This window comes from Lipophrys pholis (assembly GCF_963383615.2).
Source record: "Lipophrys pholis genome assembly, chromosome: 8".
Lineage (NCBI taxonomy): Eukaryota > Metazoa > Chordata > Actinopteri > Blenniiformes > Blenniidae > Lipophrys > Lipophrys pholis.
The window spans coordinates 8,805,879-8,830,831 of NC_137630.1; the positions used below are offsets into that span (position 1 = coordinate 8,805,879).

The following is a 24,953-nucleotide window of genomic DNA, read 5'->3' on the forward strand; positions in this document are numbered from 1 at the left end:
GCTCCACTCTCGTCTTCTACTTAAAACCGCTGCAAAGCTCGGATGTGTGATCTGTTAAGTGTAAACCGGTGGTGGAGATATTCCAATATCTGTGTAGATCATGTAAACCTGTGTGTCCGCTCCTGTTCCGCCACGGCCACGTCGGGAAACATGGAGCCATGACGCGAGAAGGGATCCATCGAGAGAGAGAGAGAGAGAGAGAGAGAGAGAGAGAGAGAGAGAGAGAGAGAGAGAGAGAGAGAGAGAGAGAGAGAGAGAGAGAGGGAGAGAGAGAGAGAGAGAGAGAGAAAATAGCAGGAGTGGGGGTGGGGGTGGAGGAGGATCTGGATGTTGGTGAGTTTTCTGCATGATGTGATGAAATGTAATGGAAATCCAAAAATCAAAATCAAACCAGAATCTGGTTATGCGGAGAATGTGTAAAATCCAGAGGTCCAGTCTTCTGCTTGAGATCAGGAGGAGGAGGAGGAGGAGGAGGAGGAAGATCAACAAGCTGATCCTCCATCTTTCTCCCAGGTGCCCGGGGTGGTGTCGGGGATACTTTGAGGGGTGTGAGGGCGGGGTGATCCTCCTGCGGCGCCCGCGCGCCTCCTCCCCCCCTGCTATGACACCTCGCTGCCGAACACCTCCAGCACCAGCGGGGTGAGCTGCATGCTGTGCTCCGGCTGGAAGGAGAGCGAGCGGTACTGCTTGGAGTGCTCCTCGTTCAGGCTGCGCAGGTCGGCCAGCTTCTGGATCATCTTGGCGTAGAGCAGCCGCCCGCCCGGGTGGTTGACCCGGATGTAGGCCTGCAGCGCCTCCGACAGGTGGTCCTGGAGCTGCTCGATGCGGGCGTGGTCCTGGACGCCGGGGCGATCTGCCGGGGCGAAGAGAGGGTGAGTGAGAACGCTCTGTTCAGTCTTCCTCATCGTCACAGAACATCACAGCCAGCAGATCGTGATCGTTTCTATTGAGCTGCAGCACGTCAACACATCACTGCCATTTACTGGCTTCCAATCAATTATTCAATGGAACTCAAAGTTCTTTTATATTTTTTTGGAACACGATGTTTCTGAGCTGAAATCAAAGTTATTTTTTAAGCGTAACTGCTCTGAGGCGGAAACTACAGTACTTCAGGGTCCTTTTCATCTTTCACTTCTCCCAACATTTGAGGAGGATCCAGGTGAGGAAGTAGAAGAGTGGTCATGTTTTAACAATCAATACTTCCTGTTTCAAACAGCTTCAACTTATAACTTGCATGTGCAAACATCATGTTAGATACGATGGCAGAAAGTCCCCGACGACCTCTGCGGTCTCGTTCAGCCGCCTGTTTGCGGCAGACATTTTAATGATGCATAAACGGCAGGTAGGTCGCTTTAATGGCACATTTTATGCTGCAGATTAAAACCTGGAAGTCTTCTGAGCCTGTAAAAATCATTAGGACCGCTTCAGGCATCTACATAGAGACCCATCAATTCTTCAAAGGAAGCAGGAGCAGTGGTGGTTTCTGGGTTTTTAGGACTTGGGCGGTCGCTCCTGCGGCTTCAACCCCCCTCCCCCCGTGACCTTGCTATTATCGCTGTAACACACCATCCCTGCCGAGCACACTCCACTCACTCTACAAGTACAGTTTTAAAATTTGATGCTTGTATTTCTTCAGTTGTGCAGACCAAAGTTCTTTTTATTACACTTGCTGTCAGCAGAAAGCGGTGAGCAACAAGTCCTTGACAAGATTTGAGAAACAATCTTTTCAACAAGATCTCCCTCTTTGCTGTCTACACTTGCTGAGGAGATAACGTCCCACAGAACTAAAGTAAAGAAGCTTGAGGAGTTTTCCCTCCTTTCTCCACGTGTCCTTGCCGCTAATGGACTCATTCAGTGGTTTTCTGTGACGTCCCGCTTCGAATCAATGCTGTGCCACAGTTTCTACTGCACCCATTCACCGTGTTGGAAGCTGAAACCCACCTGGACTCTAATCGCTTTAATGGGAGTCTAAGCTGGAGAATCATGGTTAGTATGAAGACACACACACACACACACACACACACACACACACACACACACACACACACACACACACACACACACACACACACACACACACACACACACACACACACACACACACACACACACACACACACACACACACACACGCACGCACAGAGCGGTACCTGGGGAGAGCAGGCAGATGGCCATGAGCAGCACGTGTTCCTCCTCGTGCAGGTTGAGTTTCTTCAGACCGACTTGGAACTTGACCAGCGGCTCCAGCAGCTCCAGAGTGTGACCGGCTGTGGAGGCGCAGACACAAAGATCCTCACAGTCTTCATCCTCACACCCTCTCACTGGAGGTGTGCGCTACGTCTCGTCTACCATGTTATCGTAAATGTTGCTTTGACGATGTGCGACGTTACAGTGTCAAGCATTAACACTGGAAAAGGAAAACGACAGTCACATGGACGGTAACGGAGAGGTGTGCGAGGCGCCTCAGAAGCCAATCAGCGGGCAGGATTCAGTCACCTGGTGACAACGTGCTCTCGAACAATGTCAGCAGCAGAAAAACAGCACAGATGAGAGACCAGCATGGAGGAAATATGCAAGAATCTACATGTTTTTTCTGCGACTTCCTCACATCCTCAATCTTCATAGCCCTCTCACCCGAGATAATCACATCCTCACATCTTCCTGCACCAGGCACTCTGTTGACTCGTGAATGAAAGAAAAACTTTAAGCAGGAGAATGATTGCTCTCTATTTATACCTCTGACCTCAGCCTGAATACAGCAGTGTGTGTGTGTGTGTGTGTGTGTGTGTGTGTGTGTGTGTGTGTGTGTGTGTGTGTGTGTGTGTGTGTGTGTGTGTGTGTGTGTGTGTGTGTGGGTGTGTGGGTGTGTGTGCGCACGTGTGTGTGTGTGTGTGTGTGTGTGTGTGTGTGTGCGGCTGCTTTACTGCGTCCATGAAAATACCTGGAGTCGGAGCCTTGCAGTGATGTGCAAGTGTGCATAGAAAAGTAAGTGTGTGGGTGATCCTTGTGCGACTGGGTTATATAAAACTAGAGAGAAAACAATCACAGCTGTGTCATCACCTACAACAATAAACACTTTACTGTCCTTCAGTGTGTGTGTGTGTGTGTGTGTGTGTGTGTGTGTGTGAGGTCTTCTATTGGTGCAGAGCTTCATGTTGGCGGCCTTCGTGGAAACATCCTGAGTGCAGGAGAGAGGACGCCAGCGAGACTTGTCGTAATCAATAAAGGAGATCCGTGTGCCGGAGCTGCTTCATGCATCGATAACGCCGACGACGCGGCTCATCATCCCGCCCGGGCGGTTCCAACCGCGCGCTGCGACCAACCTTTAGTGACGTCGTTGATGCAGTACTTGAAGTCGGGCCCTCCGCAGCTCCAGGACATGTCCTCCAGGCTGAAGGACTGGTTGGAGCGCAGCATGATGATCTCGATGGCGCTGGACTTCAACAGAGCGATCTGGTCCTCTGCTGTCAGGTCTCTGCAGGACACAAGAAACAAAGTGTTGTCAAGTATGAGCCGGGCGTGGTCTCTGCTGCAGCTGGAGCTGCTTTCTGTTCCGTCCGCTGCAGCGTCCAGGCTCATCAAGCAGAGCTTTCACTTGCACGTATTAACATTTAACAGCGTTGAGGTGACTGCTCTCATTTCAAAACATTTATGTGATGAATTTACCATCACCTGGTTAAGAAACTTTACAATCACAATGAGGACAACAATTATTTCAGCCCTCTTTTATTGTACCGATGAAGCAACCGAGGAGCTTGACAGTTATTGATTTATTGTAGATTTCTATATCATTGAAGCAAGTCACTTCATGTTTATGGTGTTATCTCAGTGACGTCCAGTGCAGAAATGTCCACATTCAAAGAGAGTGAATCATGAGAGCCATGAAGATGATTCTTTATGTGACGGGATCTGCTCATCTCATCACTTAATAAAAAGAAAAACTCTAAACAGGTTAATAGATAAACCATCTATTTAGTGCTACTTGGATATTTTAACATCAAACTCACCAGTGAGAAAAAGAAATGCACATAAGAAACATTGTAGAGTTTCTATGAGAGTAAGTTTACACATGAGGGTTTTGTGCTGTAATTTAAACTGTAATCTCTATTTTCTGCCAGTAGTGCCTCAGCTGCTCGCTTAACTTGACATTTCTTACAATGTGAAATGTCTATTGTTGGACTGGGAGATAAAAAATCTCTCAAAAATATAGTGTTACCAACGTTTTTCCATAATTCACAGCGATAACCAGAAGGATTACTACAGTGGGAAAGACAACTTTGATAATTGTAAGTTTGTCTTTTGCCTTTCAAAACGCCTGCAAAAACGATGCATTTTCAGTTTCAATTGAAACGCTGTGTAAACGGGGCGTGAACCATCCGGCTGCTGCAGACCTCCAGGCCTTTAAACTGTGGTTGGTTTAAACGAGCTTATGAAGACGGTTAACGGATGTGATAAAGAATCAGCCGTCCTTAGATATTTCAGCCACTTAGATAGGACCAAGAGACGGTCACTGTGATCCTCAAACAGACAGAATTCTAAAAGGATCACCTCTGGAAATGGAAATAGGTTCGATCTTAATATCTTAATACATTCTTCAAAAAGTGATGATACGAGACATCAACTAGTAAATAGAAGATACAGACTCGGGCCTGATTGGGGCATGAAAGAAGATTGATAATTTCTACAATCTTAAGAGAAACCGGAAAAAAACAAGATAAAATCCTCAAAATTTCCACGATCCTCTCAGCAGATGACAAGTATTTATGAGGCAGAGAGGCCGAGTTAACCACCCACATTAGAACCGAGTGAGAGAGAACTTCATTCATTATATTTACGTTACTGTGGCAACAGAGCGCACACGTGTCTGTTTACAGCACACTAAGTGAACACACAGCATTTCAGAGAAGACACAGTCTTTATTTTTCTGGGGAAAAATAAATAAATAATAATTACAGTCAACAAGCAGAGCGGCGCGGTGGTGTAGTGGTTAGCACTTCCGCCCCACGAGCCACACATATCACAAAGTTAAACCACTCTCAAACATTTATTCATGTGTCTAAATAGAAGGAAAAAAAAAAAAAAACAGCTTCTTCTACTGAAGTAGTGTCAGAGTTCTCATACCTGAAGGAACCAGACCAGGTCGGGGGATCTGGTCCAAAGTTTGTGTTCAATGACGAGCTAAAGACCACCGTCACAAACTACTGATAGAATATGTTCGTAAGATTAGGACGTTTCAGTTCGTCTCATAACCTGGAAACCTGAGGACATTTTAAAGAACAACAGACTCCGTGTGTATCGAGGCGCTGCAGGTTTTCAGGGTTTTATTGCTTCTGCCACAGGGATTCGTGTCCCTGCTCTTTTATTGATTGTTCATCATATTGTGTGAGCTGCACAGGCTCCTGTAGAAAAGTCAGGGTGGACAGATTATTGTCTTTATGATCGATTACATAAATAGTGTTTATATAATCAAAGTAGAATTCCGGGCTCCACAGTTAATCAAACATTGATTGAGATTTGGTTGCTGTGATTAAATAAACATTAATATCAGAGGTATTTACATCAGTCAGCCAACAGGGGGCGAACACGAGTTTAATGCCTCAATGATCTGCATGTGTGTTGGCAGTTCAAAGTCCAGTTTACAAGTTGTTTAAAATGGAAATCGTTTTGTGGCTGGAACAGCCTTAGATTTTCACTCCTCCACGTCCAAACTCTAAAATGAATATTTCCAGAAGCTCATTTGTTGTTCTGAACATACTTGTGATGAGGTTTAATGGATGGGATGAGACATAATTACAGACGCCACATTCGCTGCTTAATCGTGTGTCAACGTGAGCATTGCTAGTTTGAAAAGCAGTGGTTTGCGTTTCATTTTTAACAGTGAAAAACTAAAATAATTCACTTTAGGAGTCTGTTTCTTAGTAAAAAGATCATACAAGTCATGGCAATGTTTAGCAACGATCTTTGACGGCATTTCATTTTCTATCTTAGCTGGACGCCGATAATGTGTCCAGTATAATTCAATTATATTTAAAGTTTCATTCTGAATATGAAAGATTTGAGCTGCTATAAAGTTTAACAATGAATCAGAATCCAATTGAGGTGAAACACAGAAATCCACCAAATAACCACGGCTAATAATTGTGATTATCTTTTTTTGGGGACCACGAAGTGGACTTAAAACTCCTCATTGCACCGTCCAGACAGAGGGTAGAAAACTCCACTGTAACAGTACATGTATACAAACAATTACCGTTGCTTTCACTGCATGCAGATACACGTCAGTGCATTATTTATCACAGGCAGCAGTGGCGTCCCCGCTCTTTGATTACACGGCGTCTGCATGTGCATACGTTTAGAAACGCTTGTCTCTGCCCAGCGTGCATTCATATTAAGAAAAGAAAAAAAAAAAAAAAAAAAACACACACAAAATAAAAACAACCTGCAGCCTGTTCTGTGTATTCTTGGAAAAGCGTGTTTGTTTGTGAGTGATGACACAAACTGGCCTGAGTGGAGGTCTTCGTGTCCGTACGTGGTTCTGATGGGATGCAGTGATGTTTTACTGCTAAACAAATTATTATGCTGCAGATTATTTGGGATTTCTGCGAGATTATTGGCAGTGAGGCACGTTGATGCTTAATTTTCCTGTATGATTTAAAGTTACTCTACCAGAAAAAAACCTTTAAAGTATACTTCCCATCACTTCGGCACAGGCAATAAACCAAAACACCAAAATAAGAGCATCAATGCTCATTTCCAACCTGCAGTTGCCTAAATCGATCCCACCAAAGTCGCTATGTTTACAATCAAACCGGAATTTGTAGCCATCAAACTGTGTTTACGTTTCGCTAACTGACTTCATCTCCAGAAACCTGCCGCAAGGGTTTCTGGGATATCAGACAGCGTTGCGGCACCTCCAGTGAAAATGTAAACATTTTCCCGATTTAGCCGGAAGAAATGCCAAACTTTCGCAAAGAAAAACTATTCAAGCCACAAGAGTAGTCTAAAACGTTGATCGTTGATTGTTTTTCCAAGGCGAATCGAGATCTTGCAAGAACAAACGGGATCTTCCCTCTGGAATCTTTGGGAGTTTCCGTGACTGCGAGGCGTCAACAAACCCTGGTTTGTTCTGTGAAATTTAAATGCTGGAAATATAATTATTCTAAAAGGTATCAGAGTTAACTTGTATAATTCATATGGGCACGTTCATATTGAATTAACTTGCATCTTATTTCAATCAGGTTTGAAAGCATTGAGTTGGACGGCCTCCTCCACGGGGTCGCCTGTACCTGAAGCCGGGGATCATCTTGGCGAAACCGATGACCTTCTGGATGCTGTAGGAGACCAGGTCGGCCAGGTGGGGCAGCATGGAGAGCTTGGTGTCCTCCTCGCTGGAGTCCGGACTGCTCGCGCCGTCCTGATACATCATCAATAGGTTGCTGAAGTTCATCTTGGTGTCCACCGACTCTGCTCGGGACACAAGAGGGTGGAAGCAGGAACTCCAATTAAAAGATGAAAGAAGAAAACGTTTTCTTTGTTCATGTTTATTAAACATCGACTCACAGAAACGATTGAGCTTCTGATGTTATAATGAGCAATAACAGGAACATTCAACTTCTACTTTATAAAAAAGAAAAAGAAAAAGAAAAGAAACTTGGTTCGGTAGAAAATATTCATAACTTGGAAGAACACTCTGACCACAGACGTTTCCAGCCCTTAAAAAGAAAACACATGTACTTGTAAATTTGTGCCAATCATCCCTATCCATCCCCGCATCTTTATTGTAGAAAAATACACAAATGTCCTCGAGGTGAACTCCAAATCTTGAGTTTATCGAGCACATGTGCGAGCATTTTGTTTTGTGGCGAGAGGAGAAGAGTGGTGCTGATGATGAGGACGGGGCAGAGGTGGGCGGCGGAGAACTCGTCTGAGATCAACAGATGCGTTCAGGGCTGCGTCCTTGGTGGAGTTAACCCGGAGCGACGAGAGCAAACAGAGGGAGGACTCACCCGGTGAGTGGTTGAACGAGTCGGAGGAGGCATCAGACAGGGAGTGAAGGGAGGCGGCTCTGCTGGCGCTGCGGGTTACCGGACCCTCGCGCACCGGGGGCTGCCAAACACACCAGAGAAACACAAATATTAAGACCGTCACAACTCCCTGAAAACCAAATAAATGTCCGACATCAGCAGGCCGATTCACAGAAGTACAGTTACAGGAATACGGACGCTCGTTTGGGGTTTTACTCGGAATCTAAAAGTGGAAAAGTGGTGACCACATGTGTCGCCGTGGAAACATCCAGACGGGCCGGAGAGCGACAATACAAAGTGCTGACAGCTCGCCCAGCAGAGCACAGGCAGCTTAAGGACATGACTGAACGGGTGTGGCTTGTGTGTGTGTGTGTGTGTGTGTGTGTGTGTGTGTGTGTGTGTGTGTGTGTGTGTGTGTGTGTGTGTGTTTTCCACTGTCAGTATTACCTGACCTCCCCATCTGCTACCGGTCATGTGCAGTTCAATGCGACGCCCACGGCTCGGTATCTGGAGAGTTCAGGTATTCACTCCCCGGCGGGAGCTACAATCACACTTTACAATAACAGGCCGCGGGCCGCAGCGGAGACTTCCTGCTGCCGATCTGTATTCTCCATCTCATTTACTCGTTGTGCGGGAGGATCGGGTTAACAACACGGAGGCCGAGAACACGACACCGCCTGCGGGCGGAGGAGCGCCTCGGTGACTTGTGTGAAACAAAGTAGAAACACAGGTGTGTGACGGGAGCTGGCGGCTCAGTCTGGAGGGAGTAACAGGCCTCGTTTACACGACAACACTTCAGGTAAATAGCTCCGTTTTTACATTTCTGTTTCAGAAAAGTTCCACATTTACATGGTAACATTTTGAAGAAATTATGAAATTTATGTAGTTTTCATGTAGGGCCACTAGTGGGTGCTGTTGTTTGTTTTTGTGATGAAACCACACACACGCAGAGCAGAGGACAAAAGGCTTATATGGACATTTGTAAAATGTCCATATTGCTCAGTGGTAGAGTCGGTTGTCCAATAACGGTAATCATGTAAACGGGGCCTTAGATTATTCACCTGGCCAAAGGCAGGCAAAGATACAGTCATACTGACAGTCATGGCTGAGCAACATCCAATCCAAACTAAACATGGACCAGTGAGGAGTCTACACAACCTCCAACCACACGGACTCCAGCTTCGACGTCCCGATGAAAACCTGAACACGTCGCGTCTGCAACCGGCGTCGAAGACTGATCCCAGCATTTGTTTTTCACACAAAGGCTTCACGGCCTGACTCCTCTCTATCTGTCTGAACGGCTTCACTCTGGGAAAGTTTTACTGTGTTTTGTTGTGCTGCATAAATAAATGTGACATGAATTCATTTTGCTTTTTCAACCATGATCTCCAGCAAACCCACTGCAAAAAAAATGCAACAGAGTTTAATTCTGTCCGATGGTTTTGACCAAAGGAAGCCAGAATGTAGATGCGGTCGCTCCCCTCTGAAGATGTTACACAACACACACACACGCACACGCACACACACACACACACACACACACACACACACACACACACACACACACACACACACACACACACACACACACACACACACACACAAAAGGAGGAGATTTCTCAGCGTAGATAAACGAGGTGAGCTTTTTGGAATATCTATTGTTTCAAACCACAAGCGTGGCTGAAGGAGACGGAGGCAGGCGGGAATTTTGCACCGTCACGATGAAGATAAAGTAAATGGATGATACAGCTTTTGCTTTGTTTACGGTCTATTCTAATTCAGACTAAACTCTGCGGGAACTCACGTGGATTTAGGAAAAACCTCGGTACAGATAAATGAGCCTCATTTTTTGTGTTTCACCAGAAATTCTATTGAACTTTATTGAGAATGAGGCCAGAATGAAACAACATGATCTGCTGTGTTGTTGTCTTGCCTTCTTTGAAAGTCAGTTTTTTTGCATTGGCCTTACCCAGAACTCTCTTATTGAGAAGTACATATTGGGGGTGTCAAACAAAAGGCCTGCAGACACGACACAACACTGAGGCGTGAGCTGAGATATCAGTGATTCTACCATGAAAAAGAGCTTCAGCCTCAAAGCCGTGCTGTCAGGGTGAGTTTGTATAAACACCCAGAATGCAACAGCAATAGAAGTTTTTTAGACACTAAAAGGTTTTATTAAAAACTGGCTTCAAGTTGAGATTGGAGTCATTTTCGTTACTAATCGTTTGGCTTTACAAACATATAGATCAGGGGTGTCAAACACATTCAGTTCGGGGGCCAAATATCATCTTGAGCAGATAGGTAAAATAGTGGCATTATAACCTTTAAATTTAAAGTTTTTCTTTGTTGTGGTGCAACGTATACCTGATGAAAATGTTGATATTTTCACAAAACCAAACAATTACTATAGGAAATAACTACAACATAAAACCAATTTTAATGAAACCTTCTGGTGCAATAGACAGTGAAATGTCCAAAGAACTTCTCCCATTGCTGTTGCATTATGGGTGTTTTTACAAACTCACCCTGACAGCTCGGCTTTGAGGCTGATGCTAGTTTGCCAACTTCTACATCACCGATACCTCAGCTCGGGTCTCAGAGTTGTGTTCTTTCCACTACTCTCAAGAAGTTTGTTTGAAAAATAAATAAATCTATGTTTCCTTTGAATTATTAACAATTTCTTGGTAGTTTGGCCGGATTGGAGCCTCTCACAAGTCATTTTTGCTCCACGGGCCTCATGTTTGTCACCCTTGATATCAACATTTTCATCACATATATACTGAGCCACAACAAAGACAGACTTTACTGTTTAACCCCTCGACGCCTGAATATATTTGCAATTATACAAAACAAATCACTTGTGTTTTTGATCTCAAGCTGATGCTAAATTATGTTAAGATTTGTATTTTGTCCATAGAACATAGTGTAGGGCTCGGGTTAGGGCTCGGGTTAGACGTTGATGCCACAAAATAGTTTATTATTATTTACACTATAACACCAACTAGAATGTGATTTTGAACCGTCTGGCTACACTTTTCTCCAGCTGGATTGGACCCTTGATCTTGGATTACAAGAAAGCAATTTCTTGTTCTTGTTGAGGCACAGGGTTATGAGTTAGGGCTGGGGTTCGAGGTTAGGAGGAATAAATCACATGTACGTCCCATTCCGACCGGTCCATCGAGAAACTAGTGATTGTTAAAGGTTCCTAGGTACGTATCGAACATGCACACATCAGCATTGGTGGGATGCGTACGATATCTCGGCTGCAATTTGAACGCAAGCAGTATGTTGCAAACTCGAGACAACAGGCGTCAAGGGGTTAAATTTAAAGGTTATTATAGCACCATATTACCCAGCTGGTCCACTCAAGATGACAGTAGATTGAACTGAAACATATAACTGGTCATGATTAGAAATTTGTTAAATTTATTTGCTGTTTTGTTTATAATTTAAAGACATATTAACCAAAATACCGGCTTGAATTCAAAATGAAAGATGTAGCAAATCCACCTGTTTTGAAATCAGTTTATTTCAGGATGAGCATGAATGTAAATGTCTCTTGCTTGTGATGATTGAAAGCTACGAGGTTCCCTTCCTTCAGCGTTATTAAAGTTCGTCTCACTCATGAGAGACGACAAAGTGGCCATACAGTGCTGCCGAGAAGCTCCTGGGACTCACCCTGAAGCGGGAGAAGTCTGAGTAGGAGGCATCGTAGGTCTTGTGATGGGCCTCCACCAGGCAGGAGATCATGCGGGCCTGCTCCTCGTTCAGCCGGGGCCTCATCGCCTCCCGGGCCGCTTCTTCCTCCTTCCTCTTCAGGATCATCTCCTTTTTCCTCTGAACCTCCTCGTCCGTCAGGATAACTGCGAGAAAGGGACGCGACAGGGGCGCACGATCAGAAACAAACCCACAAATGGAAAAAAGAAGTGGATTTGAAGGAACTTGTTCCTCAACAATACAATTTATTTTCATAGCTGAGCGAGTTGGAGCGCTAGCCTCAAGTAAAAGACCCGAAATGCTTCCAGTCAACAGGAAAAAGTACCAAGCTGGAGGACAGGACATCCAAACTGAGAGCAGCAGAGGGAGATGTAATGTAAGCTCCAAATATTTCCATCCCGGGCTACGTGAAGCATACATCTCCACAAGTTGGCACGCAGTCGAGCCCTGTCATGTCTGCAGACCTTTTATACGGCTGATGCAGCGGGTGTTGGATATTTAAGTGCCTCCTGGTTTATTCATGCTGCAGGAGCGCTGCAGAGTGGGTTAGACGTACTGTTTATAGTCACTCCTTTAGGTTTTTGACGAGATGAGAGGCTCTGCGGGGAACGCCGGGGGGCTGGCACGCCACATGTCTTGGGGCATTGCTTTAAAATCTTCTATTCTCAGCACTAATTATTTATCGCAGATCGCACCAGATTTACATCTTTCTGTCACATCTCAAAACACAATGAGACGTGAGGAGTGGATACTGTGCTTATTATTAACTAACTCTTCTAGACTGTGTGACCGTCGTTTCATCAACACTTTCAAAAGTAATGTTTCCTTTATACTGGATGTTTCTGCAGCTTATTTATGCACCTTCAGTCAAACTTCTGTCTCTTTAACTTCCTCACTTCCCTGCTCTCTTTCAGCTGATTATACAGTGTCCTATGTAAAATCGATGCATCACACACTTGTAGTTTGACACAGGCATCATTTTGCTAGTTCCCACCACGCAGGAGTTTGAACAAAAGTGTTGATTGAAGTCCGAAGCTCAGACTTTTTCCACAACATGCAGGTAAATAGTGGAGGAATTAATGTCTTCCCAATACTCACATTTCTTTAAGGAGTATTTCTTGGTACTAGTATATTGTCAAGTAGGTAACTTCCCTTACAGAAAAGTAGTATTATTATTTTTGGGAGGCAAACACAGTCTCTACTTTTCAGCCTTTAATAAAAGTTACAGTTCGGGTTGGTTCAGGCCGCCCTGTACCATTTTCTAATGAAGCTGCTTTAGGTTCAGGCCCCGTTTACACGACGTTTCAGAAAATGTTTGCGTTTACATGGTAATGTTTTGAAAATGTCGCTTTCATGTTGGGCCACTAGTAGGTGCTGTTGGTCGTTTTAGCATTGAAACCACACACGTGTGCAGAGAACAATACACTAAAAACATTAACAATGGCGAGTATAAGGACGGACAGACGACCAAGCTGGATTGTTATTAAAGTGACGTGTCGTCTTTGACACAGAGATGGAGTCGGAGCATTTATTTTGAAAAGTTTCCCTTCTACTTGGTTTCTTGTGTTTTTTTCACAAAGTTCCACCTCATCTTATATCATCTGAGGGAACACGGGTAAGTTTTCCTCAGGGGTGAAATACAGTATCAACATGAGTGTATGAGTTTGTAATACTATAATATTTATTATAATTTATATAATAATACATATTGAAGTTATTTTACCTCTAATGACAAATCATTATCTAATAAGTAACTTATATAATGAACCTCTCCCAAGTTGAAATAAGTTCTTCTCGAATTTTACTACATTTATACTGTTATATATCTAGAATGTAACTGCTAACATCCTTTAGCAAGGACACTGAGTAAAACATTGTATAAGCTTTAAATTCATGAAACTACTAGAAAGCAGAGACGCATGATGGGAACCAGGACTTCATCCAATCACAGACTGGATTATCTAGCTGCTCAGCACCATCAAAAACATGCCGTAGTATCAAAAAAGTAAAAGATTACTTGGAAAAATGGTAAAAAACACAAAATATTTTGCAGATTTTAAATATTCAAAAGTAGCCAAATTACGAGATAAAAAAAACTCCATTAAAGCAGCATATAAATTTGCATTTTTAAGTACAAAAGGTAGAATCACACTGATCCAGCCATGAGGGGAGAAAACTGCAGCGACGATTGGATGTCTGGAGTATTACAGCAAACGGACACATCTGCCACCAAAGATGGATAAAAAGAAAAAAAAACTTGTGCATTATTCCACCTCCTTGGTTTGGTCCCCGCAGCAGTGTGTTTGTTTTGTGGAGACGCCTCCCACATCTGGACCTGCAGAAAAAAGCCTCTCACGGTGTGAAACCGGAAACCTCACACTACAAGCTGCAGAGCCTGAAGAGGCTTCATAATATGGAAAACAGGCGACATCTGTATTGAGAGAAATCTTTGTAATCCTCCAGCGATTCATCTCGTTAGACCACTTCTTTAAATTATTAGCTGAAGTTAGAAAGCCGGGTCAAAGCAAAGCATCTGCAGCCGCAGACTCAAGCCACTGGAGGGAAAAACTTTAAATGGAGACGCAACGGCAGATATAAATCTGATTTGAACTGTTTTGGTAGCAGGAAGCAGCAGGTGCGGGGGGTTCGGGGGAAGCCTTTACCAGGCGTGATTCATTTCATTTAAGAAGAAATCCTGGTAAAAAGATCTGTGTTAAATTTAAGAATAAATAAATACATTCACTGGGTTTGTGTCGTGACCCGTCGAGCTCCTCTTGTAGTTTGATGGTGTTTTCCGATAAAATAAAATAAAATAAAATAAAATAAAATAAAATAAAATAAAATAAAATAAAATAAAATAAAATAAAATAAAATAAAATAAAATAAAATTAAATAAAATTAAATAAAATAAAACAAAATTAAATAAAATAAAATTTTATTAAATTAAATAAAGATTTAACTATTGATTAATTTGTAGGACATGTAAAACTGAAATGCCAACTTAAACAAATGAATGAATGAATGAATGAATGAATGAATGAATGAATGAATGAATGAATGAATAAATAAATAAATACATAAATAAATAAATAAATAAATAAATAAAATAAATAAAATAAATAAGAATACATAAATAAAATGTATGAATAAACAAGGGACAAACAAAGGAAATAAACTGTAGTGCTAAAAGGTTCTGACAGTTTTGACATTACTGACAGTTTCAGGATATAAAATAAAACACGCCAATATTTCCCATTGAAAGGCTCTAACTCATTTTTCTCCATTGCCATTGGACACAAGCGGGTGTTAATGGAGTCAAATGATCATTTTCTGGTGCTCTTAGTGTTTGTGATCCAGTTTTACAGTCTCTGTGGGTCACTGCTGGAGTAAAGCACTGACCCCTGAGTGCCTCGGCCCATACTGACTCTTTGCCACGGTAAACGATTACCCGTGAAGTGGCCAGCTGTGCAGACAGACAGACAGACAGACAGACAGACAGACAGACAGACGGTACGTGGCTGCCAAAGAAGAGACAGGCCGTGATGGCTCGGTCCCAGAAAGATGACATAACAGCCGCAAATACGGCGACAAGTTGGACTCGCTGCCAGGAACTAAAAAAAAAGGGAGAGAGAGAAGCCCTCACTATTTATTCCTCCAGCAATCATCAAAAGCTGTTTGTTTGGGTTTACAGGCTCGGCAGGTGGCAAGACAGGCCTTGTTTCATTCAGCTGAATGCGGAATGAAGTCTCTTTCACAGCTGAAGGAGTCAGAAATATTCATATTCATGTATTCATATACAGTACGTCTTCTCCCTACAGATACTGAAGTCGTGCTCCACATTTTCAGGTTCATTATTTATACGTATTCATTATTAACATTATTTCAACATGACTTTTTTAACAGCATCTTTGTAACTTTATTGCTGTGATCTATGTCTGTTGATGTGTTTCTTTCAATTGCTGAATACAAAAAGTGTACACACTTTGCCATTTGCTGAGAAATGTTAGTCTCCCGTGTGCTTCATGAATAAAATGAATGCCGTTCTTGGTAGCTCCCTGACCTGGGGATGGATTTATTTATTTATTTTTGTTATTCTTTACCTGCTCCTAAAATGATGATATAATGTGCTGCCATGAGCCGGTGGTTATAAATACATCAGATAAATATATAATTTGCAGCAACTGCTAATTTGAGAAACCAATGACTTGACATGGACGGCACTAAATTAAATAGTGCTCGGATCACTTCATACTGGGCACTGGTTGTTCTCCTGGAGGCTGTAAACAACTATATTTGAAGTGGATTTTCAGTGATTGCGACCACAGAAGGACGTTACATAACCACGTAATGTGGTGGTAAAGACAACATCAGCATTAACAGCTACTACGACAAGCTTAAAAAAAAAGAAAAAAAAAGAAAAGAAAAGCCAGCCGACTGAATGTGACTGCAAACCAGGATTTACTTGGCCTTCATCTCTTTGAACCCGCTGTCATTAATTAGGCTTTGGCTGCACTCCAGTGTCCGTCCAGTCGCAGGCCAGGAACAGTCTGCCTAGCACCACTCCTTGTGGCGAGGACTTCCAAGTACGACGGCCATAACTCAATCATGAATAGGCACAGTTTGGTCAAAATGTTTTGGCGCGGGCCGTCAAAGCAGCTATTCTGAGGGCCGGCGCATGATTGAAGCAGTCGGTCCCCCGGCCAAGTCCGGGCCCTGAATGGAATCGTTAAGGCAGGAGTCCACAAACAACAACAAGAGACCGTCAAAGGGAACATCTTGACCACCCCGCAGTGCCTGGCCGACGTGCAGCAGCTTACCAAAAGAACGTTTGGTGTTTAGGCAGCGACTGACTTTATGTGGGGATGTGGTGCCTGGCGTGGCACAGAGACGAGGGCGGTGGGGTGGAAAAGAAAGACAGACAGTGTGGGAGGGGAGGGGTGCGGGGCAAATGGGGGGGGGGGACTGGTCCTGGTCAACACCAGCAATGCCAGAGACGCTGGCAGAGGCGAGGGAGCAGAGAGCCCCCCGTGGTGGAGGCCAGAGGTTCGCAGCGGGCTCACTCATTAAGCAGCCCGCCACGCACTCCCACACAATGAAGGCCGCTCACGCTTGGTGTCATATCGAGCTGCGTTTCATTGTAAAGCCAATTTTTTCTCGCACTGATGCCCCCGGGGCCCGCGATGCCCGGGAGGTGAATCCGGGTCAGGCAGGCGCCGAGGGCACCTCCACACGCTGAGTGGCTTATCGTATGATGGAGGCAAACGCGGTGGCGGGAAGGTGTCGGGTGCAGACACACTGCACTGCGTCGACTCAGCACATTCAGAAACATGTTTTTAATTCATGTGGGTTGTACGTTTCTTTTGCACCTGTTTCTTATCTGAACAGACTCATCAGGGCCCCCGGGGCACTTAAAAGTGCTGGCTGCGTTCCTGCTCATGCAAGATGTGCTACATCTCAAGGGTTCAACGGAAAATGCTGAGTTTATTTATAGGTGTCATTTTTTGTGGGTTTGTTTTACAAACATGAAAACAGTTGGGAGGCAATATTGCTACTCAAAGACGATCAAGTCCTTCAGAAGTGTTCAGAAACGTCATAATTGGTGTTGTGAATCCTTTTTAACACACAGTTTTTTTCTAAAACGTTGGACTGCCTGCTCGAGACCTTTGCAACTATTAAATTATCTCAATTCATACTTGCAATAATAGTTGAAAGTCGAAGGTGGAACTGGTGATAATTAAAAAAAAAAAAAAAAAAAAGGTAAATAATAACAAGCCTCTCTGTGCAGAAGAGTTTGTTTAAAGGGTTTGCATGAGGCATTGACATTTTCATGTGAAGGCTCAAAACTTTCACAGTGTTTCGGGTGTGTCCCTCCACGGTGCTCGGAGCCACTGAAAACGCAACTTTTTGAAAACGGCTCACAAGGTGAAACTTTTTAAAATGCTCCGACTGAAAACTAACTTTTTGCAAACGTTCTCTGCACGTGTGTGTGTGTGTGTGTGTGTGTGTGTGTGTGTGTGTGTGTGTGTGTGTGTGTGTGTGTGTGTGTGTGTGTGTGTGCGCATGTGTGGTTTCATTGCAAAAACAAACAACAGCACCAACTGGAGGCCTGGCATGCTTACTACATCGTTTTCAGCGTCTCTGCCGTGTGAACGGACATTGTTTCTAAAATGTTGCCGAACTTTTCTGAAATGAAAATGCAAAAGCGATGCCTGTTCACTTCAAAAGTTGTCATGGAAACCGGACCACATTTTGCCATTTTAGAAAAGATTATTTCTCTGGTTCATCGGTTAAAAAGACTGTTCTGGTTCAGTCCCATTCTTTATTCATAAGTGTGGTTTGGCGGTAACCTGGAACTGCCACTTTGTTCTACCAATCATTGTGGGTTTCAGATTGTGTACAATGATGCCATAATTGAATTGTTTTAAAATAGTTCATGTAGAAGACTTCACTCATTAGAGGGGATTTTGACATGCCGTTAAAGAGCTGGTTAATAAACAAGCTGTTCTTGTGTGACAAATAACCTGAATGAATTCTGTTAAAGCACATTTTTCAATGTTAGATGATGACCGATGAGCCTATCACTATAATGTAGCTTTCTCAATTCAAATACTCTGAAATAATATGGTAAAAAAAATACTTTACTTTTACACTCCAAACACGAAGCATTCCTTAGTGCACCTGGGCACAATTTTTTCAGTTCAGTTCCTGTTACACCGATCGTCCTTGAGCCAAGTGCATCACCGGTGAGTCACATCAGGCAACAAAAGCACCGGAATTCACAGATTCTCTGTGTCCATACATATGTGGTTTTAAAAACAGCTCCCACGAGGTTTGATTCAGTGAACACAGTTGTTTTCCTGACATTTGAAGTTTAAAAAAATTATTTTCTCTGGTTAATATTTCTTGGTCTAGAACAGGGGTCTGCCATTTTCAGGACCACAAAATAATATTTGTCTGGAGCCACAAAACATGCTTAATATCTGAAATTCAAGGGATCATATTATGCAAAATTCACTTTCTAATGGTTTTACTGTCGTTCCCAAGATGTGTGGGTGGAGCCAGTCTAGCTCACACAAACACAGCAGATTCTGAATGTAGCTCATATGATTGAAAATCAAGGAAAAGCTGGATTGGGAGCAAAACAACTTGAAGACAATGTTTTAGGACCAACGAGACCATGTGAAAGTGTTGAAAATCTGTTTAATATGACCCCTTTAAGAAACAAACATCTAAAAAAAATAAAAAGCTATACATACAAAAACTGAGGTTACATTCATCTCGTTGAGATATACTTTATTACATTTTTAGCTTTTGTGGCCATTTTTAGAGATTTATTTGTCCCCTTTTATTCATGGGTTTTCCCACTTCGGCCATTTAGCTGCTTACAGCTTCTGCATGCTTCCAATTGTTAGAACAGTTTGAGCTAAACCACCAATTTCTTTTGTTTGTTTCCCTTTTTCTCCCCATTTTCTTAAAAAAAAAGCCATACTAGCAATTATATTCATTTTAGGGAATTTCTTTTTGTGGTTTTACCTTTTTTTAAATTTCTTTTACATTTTTAGCAAATCCATCTATTCTGGCTGTCTTTGCTGTTTTACCTTATATAGCTGTTTTCAGCCTGGAGATGAGCCCAGTTTTGAAAATCAGTGTGGAATGCAAGTAAAACAAAAATGAAAACAAAATGTTTATTTACAAATATATTCCTTCCAGTGCAGATGGGCTGCAGAGCCACATGTGGCTGCAGAGAAGACCTCTGGTCTAAAAACAGATGAATTCAAAATACCATTAAAAAAACACACACACTTGTACAATGTGATTAACTGATTACAAAGCCCCCAATAATTAAATTATGTTTCTTTTCAGCTGTGTTAGACGTCTGACAAGTGTGGTCAGCAAAGTGTAAAGGCAGCCAGAGCCACACAACACAAAGCAGTGAGGAGGAGGAGGAGGAGGAGGAGGAGGAGGAGGAGGAGGAGGAGGAGGAGGAGGAGGAGGAGGAGGAGGAGGAGGAGGAGGATGAAGAATCTGAATGAGGGACCCGACTGGAGGGCAGCACCGCGGGAGAAGCTTGGCTACGGGAAAGACACCGAGGGCGGGAATTCAATCATCTGAAGGCCGAAACGTTTCAGGAGCTCTCCCGCCATTCTAATCCTGTTACAAATAAACACCCGCTCAAGCATACCAATATACACAAACTCTGGTCGCACACACACACACACACACACACACACACACACACACACACACACACACACACACACACACACACACACACACACACACACACACACACACACACACACACACACACACACACACACACGGGGAGGTCTCTTCCTGGCATCTCTCTCTCACCTCTGTCAAATAAGGACAGCGCTGGGGTGTTTACTACGAACTGTGCTGGCACGGCCCGCGCAGGGCACACAAACAAACGCGCACAGTTCTGAAGTGAATGGCGGTCGGGCCGACACAAAGCTGCCAATATAAAGACAGGGCCGGCATAAAAGCACAGAGACAAAAACCCACAGCAACAGATAGCAACTGTATTGTGGGACTGAAAAAAAGATTTATCCGCAAACATCTTGAGTTATTCCCCCAAAAAATAAAAAAATTGAGAGTCGCAAGCGGATAAACAACACGTATCCTGAAACCGAACCCGGCAGATCTCTAAAGTCAACAAATTCACATCTAAAAGCGTGTTATTTTACACAGACAGAGGAAAAAAAAAAAAAAAAAAGAAGATGGCTGGAAATAGAACACGAGAACCACATGTAGTCAAACGTACACACGCACAAACATATTTACACGTACATACAATCACATGTCAGTGGTCATGTGAGCAGCAGGTCACAGGACTAGCTGCTCGCCACCGCGGCCGTAAACAAACAAACACGGAAAAGCCCAGACACAATACATACATTCCTTCTCCTTTATGAACTACACGCACGCACCTATATCAGCCATAACAGTACGACCACCTGCATTATATTGTGTAGATTCCTATTCTGAAGACAAAACAAATTGGGATTTTCTTTCAGAACCAGCTCTGCTGAATCAGACCACATGGAACAGACTTTGTTCCACAAATGCATCAATGTTGATTAGATCCTGACCACTAAACACCGCCCGCCTGGCCCTGTTGTCCAGTGAACACAATTCAATTCTTACTCTATTTTTCAACTTTAAGCACATGAAGTCTGAGGACAAAATGCTCACTTGCTGAGTGATGTCCTGTGAAGAGGTCATAATGTTATGACTGATTAGTGTACATGCTCAAGTACAGTGTGTACATCTTTGTCCCGACCTTTTTATTTTTAGGGCACCGGGCCGAGTTAGCACAGTACAAAAGCATCAATCAAAACAAGAGGACACCTAACAGAGACGTACAGGCAAAGATGGCACAGCAGAGCCTGAAACTCAGCCCACACAGTGACCTCCTCTTTCTCTAGTTTTCACTTCTCTGCAGGGGAGGTACTGTACGCGCAGGCAGTGTATACAGCTACGTATACAACTCCACCACATCCATGCCAGTATATGTCTGTGAAAGACGCATTCGCTTTTGATTCCTCCTGCCTTTTCCGAGCCGAGCACAATGCCCACGTTTAGTTGATTAGTTACATGTGCAAAAGAGCACACAGAAGAATGTGTGGTTATTTTGAAGCTGCGTGCTGGAGCTTGTGCAAGATTTAATCAAAGTAACCTGCAGAGCTGTGGTGCAAAATAAACATTCGACTGTGTGTCTGTGTGTGTGTGTGGGTGGGTGGGGACTTTTATTGCAATTTTAAATAATTGTTTAATAGTGTCACCACAACGGAGTCTGTGCCGTTCGTATGTTTCCTCAATGCAGCCGAGGCGCCGCTACCTGTTGTTTGCAAGAGCCACAAGAACTTATTTCGAGTTTCTCTTTCCGCTAACCCCTTTGATCAGTCGGCACTGACGCATATAACATAATTCAATTTGTCTCTATTGAACGTAAACAATAAATCCTGTTAGAGTGTAAAACATGTGCTGGGGCAAGGCATCCCCATGGCCCACCTCACACTCTGAAATCGCTCATTACTGTGAAATAATAACAGGAAGCATTTGTAGAGCTAATAAAAACTCACTAATCTGCACAAGATCGACCAAATCACAGATTAAATTAAGGATTCCTCATCACTCCATTCCAAGTGTTTATGGTTAAGCCAGACAGTAATTGATGCCTGACCACATATTAGCTTAGCATTAGCCTTTCAGCCAGCGCTGCAAAAGGTTTTTATTCAAGTTCCTCAAGAAACACGGGTCACGCACATCTTTGGAGCACCCATGGACCAGTACACAATGACTCTAGTTCTGTTTATATAATGAAGAAAAACAGACATGATGCCTGCAAAAAAAAAAAGAAAGAAAGAAAAAGAGAAGTCTGATTGTGGCTCAAGCTAAATTGAGAGCAGAGCAACATCCGAAAGCCTAGCATGAGTCAGGGGAACACACTGTTCCCGCTCTTCATAACATTGGGATGATTTTCTGATTGAATTTCATCCATGACATGATGAGACGCCCTCTGTGATCACAACGTGAGCTTAACCCAGAAAGAGTTTCTAAAAAAAAAAAATGGAGAGGAAATAAGCAGGGGAGGGGGTATGTGGTGCGAATAGCTTTGAAAAAAGAAGGAAATTGGGACCATTGTGTTGAAAACTAGTAAATTAAAAAAATATAACAAAGTTCATGATGCCATGTTTCCTCCCAGTGGGTTAGGGTTAATTCAGATTCAATAACTCAGGTTAGGTTTGGGAGTTTGCATGTTTTTCTCGTCTCTTTGGCCGATTGGCGTCTCTGACTCAGACTCTGTTTACCTTTTCAAATAAAGATGGAAAACCTTTTGTTGCGTCTATTCCATTCTCTGTGGCACTGTCTGCATGTGTCATTCTGCACATGCTCAGTAGATGGACAATAACAATGTTTGTCTCCAGAGTGTCATGACTCCCCGTCCTCATTCTCCCGGTACTTGGTAGTTTTAGAGTTGAGAGACACCTGTAATAGCAAATTGTCTGTCCGTACGAATGTCTGTGTACTCCCCATTGCTAATGTTTATAGCGTATTGCACGTGTGTGGTTTCATTACAACAGCACCAGCTTGTGGCGTGCCGTGCTAACTACATTGTTTTCAGCGTGTGAACGGACATCGTTTTCAAAACGTTGTGATGTAAATGCAGCCTCTGACCGCTGGGATGCAGCACAGCCGGCACAGATTTAACCATCTTCCGTTTGTGCAGCAGAAATAAATGAAACTGAATCAGGATCTGGATGTACCAGACTGTCAGGATTAAGCTTAAAGATATACTGGGTTTGATCTGGAGTCGTCTTGAGACGCTGAGAGGACGGCTGTCATCACAGAATCAAGTTTCCAACCCTGTACGTGCGAAGCAGCTTCTATAGGGCTCGGCTATAGTAGTCAGCAGCGGGAACACGGGGCTGCTCTCGTCCCATGAATCTGACAAACAAAGAGAGCATTTTACCCGATAAGAGTCTCTCTCTGGCGTTGCCTCTCTACCACCCCCCCCACCCCCCCCCCCCCCCCCCCCCCGCCTGCTTCTTCCTCGCTGAAACAGACACTTCAGTGTAACGTGGCTATTTGTGGTGGAAGCTCTGGCTATCGGCCCTCTGATCCCCGCCCCGCATCATCCGCTTCACACAAACTAACAAACATGCTCAGTCCGGAGGTGAGTGAAATGCGGCCTCGACAATCGTGCGTCTCTTTGAAGGAAAAAGAGCCATTGTGAAGTGAGATCTTATCCCACCGCCCCTTCATGTCTTTGCCTCCTTGCTTCCTTCCTTCCTTTCCTTTCACTCTCATCCCCCTGCTTGTCACCCGCTGCTTGTCATGGTTATGCTGATGCTCTCCAGACGCAGAAATCGAAAACCGGCAGGCTTTCACATTCAAATCAGTCAGTCGGCAGGACCAACACTGGATAATGTGATGGCGATTGTAAACACGCGGGATGTGAGGCAAGACTCTACAGTATAATAGTCGTCCCGGGACGGCTGTGACAAGGTGTCACACTGCGTTAACAACGGTTGAGAAGGCGTCTTCTTCCACGGCGACTTCTACTTGTATAACAGCCCGACCTGCTACTGTATGCATAACCAATAGGATGAGGAGGACATCGCTGTCAAAGCGCCTTTAAAACACGCAACACAGTGTCTTTTCATTGCAGTTAAAATTAGCTACTACGCTCTCATTTACACCGGAGTAACTTCCCTCGTGCTTGTTTGCATGTTGGGAGTAAAAGAAGGATTAAAATCACAATTATCCGCCGCTACTATGTGACCGGGGCTAAAGTTTGCCATATGCTACTCCCTATCCTCATGCATATCCACTACTGCCCTCGCTGCAAATCAGGTCAGTTTACAACAAACCATTGACTCTGCTGGCTGCTGCTCCCTCCGAATGTCCTTAAATATTAGATTACATCCTATTTACCGTGGCCACAAGGCAGCCTATTCAGCCACAGCACTTCAATAAGAGTTGCAAGGGACTTGTTTTTATGTGATTTTGATTGGGGTGATTTCATTAGATCGAAGCTGAAACGAAGGACTAGTCGTCCACCTGATCTGCAGAAGAGAATCCTGTTCGTTTGTCTGTAAGTTTATGAGAAAAAAACAAATCCCAGGGAGCATATGTTGTCCAGCAGTGTCTGTAGTTTTCAACAACAACAAAAAAAATTTGATACGGAAATGGCCTCAGAGGCTGGTCTGCAGGATGGCGAGTGTCTCAATGAATATTACATCAAAGGAACGTCAAGCAGAGTGAAAGAAGATGTTACATCTTGAAATAATATCAATCCGTGCACTTCTGATCTGTGCAGGAAGGCTCGCTTCTGCACTTCACACACTGTGAGAACTGAACAACAGAGAAAAAGCACAACGTCCTGGCACAATAGGCACGGTGGCTCAGTGGGATCGCCTCAATGGAGAAAGCAGAACAGACGTTGCAGTTGTGACTGTTATATTTGTGAAGCGGATTGCATGTTTGCTTTGTGGCTTCTTGTATCTGTATAGCGGGCTTTTGTATTTATTCTGTGGCTCTCGTATTTATGTTGCTAGATTCCCCTTTTGTTTTGGAAGTTTCTCTGCTTCTATTTTAGTTTTTTTTTCTCTTTCTGTCTGTGACTCCTGGAGCTACACTGTGGGTTTCTGATCTGCTGTTGACCCGTCTGGAGTGGCAGGTAAA

General features: G+C 43.6%; 1 protein-coding gene across 1 annotated transcript in view; it reads right to left on the reverse strand.

The window, feature by feature from the left end:
- Positions 1-599: 599 nt before the first annotated feature.
- Positions 600-24,953, reverse strand: part of LOC308112947 (vitamin D3 receptor A) — a gene marked incomplete at its 3' end in the record, with an annotated part of 81,595 nt that continues 57,241 nt past the window's right edge. The window contains exons 5-10 of the mRNA XM_080468785.1: positions 11,703-11,887; positions 8,007-8,106; positions 7,287-7,464; positions 3,324-3,475; positions 2,151-2,267; positions 600-853 (exon numbers count right to left, since the gene is read on the reverse strand). Of these exons, the coding sequence (XP_080324911.1) occupies positions 600-853; positions 2,151-2,267; positions 3,324-3,475; positions 7,287-7,464; positions 8,007-8,106; positions 11,703-11,887 (986 nt within the window). The remainder of the gene's footprint in view (positions 854-2,150; positions 2,268-3,323; positions 3,476-7,286; positions 7,465-8,006; positions 8,107-11,702; positions 11,888-24,953) is intronic.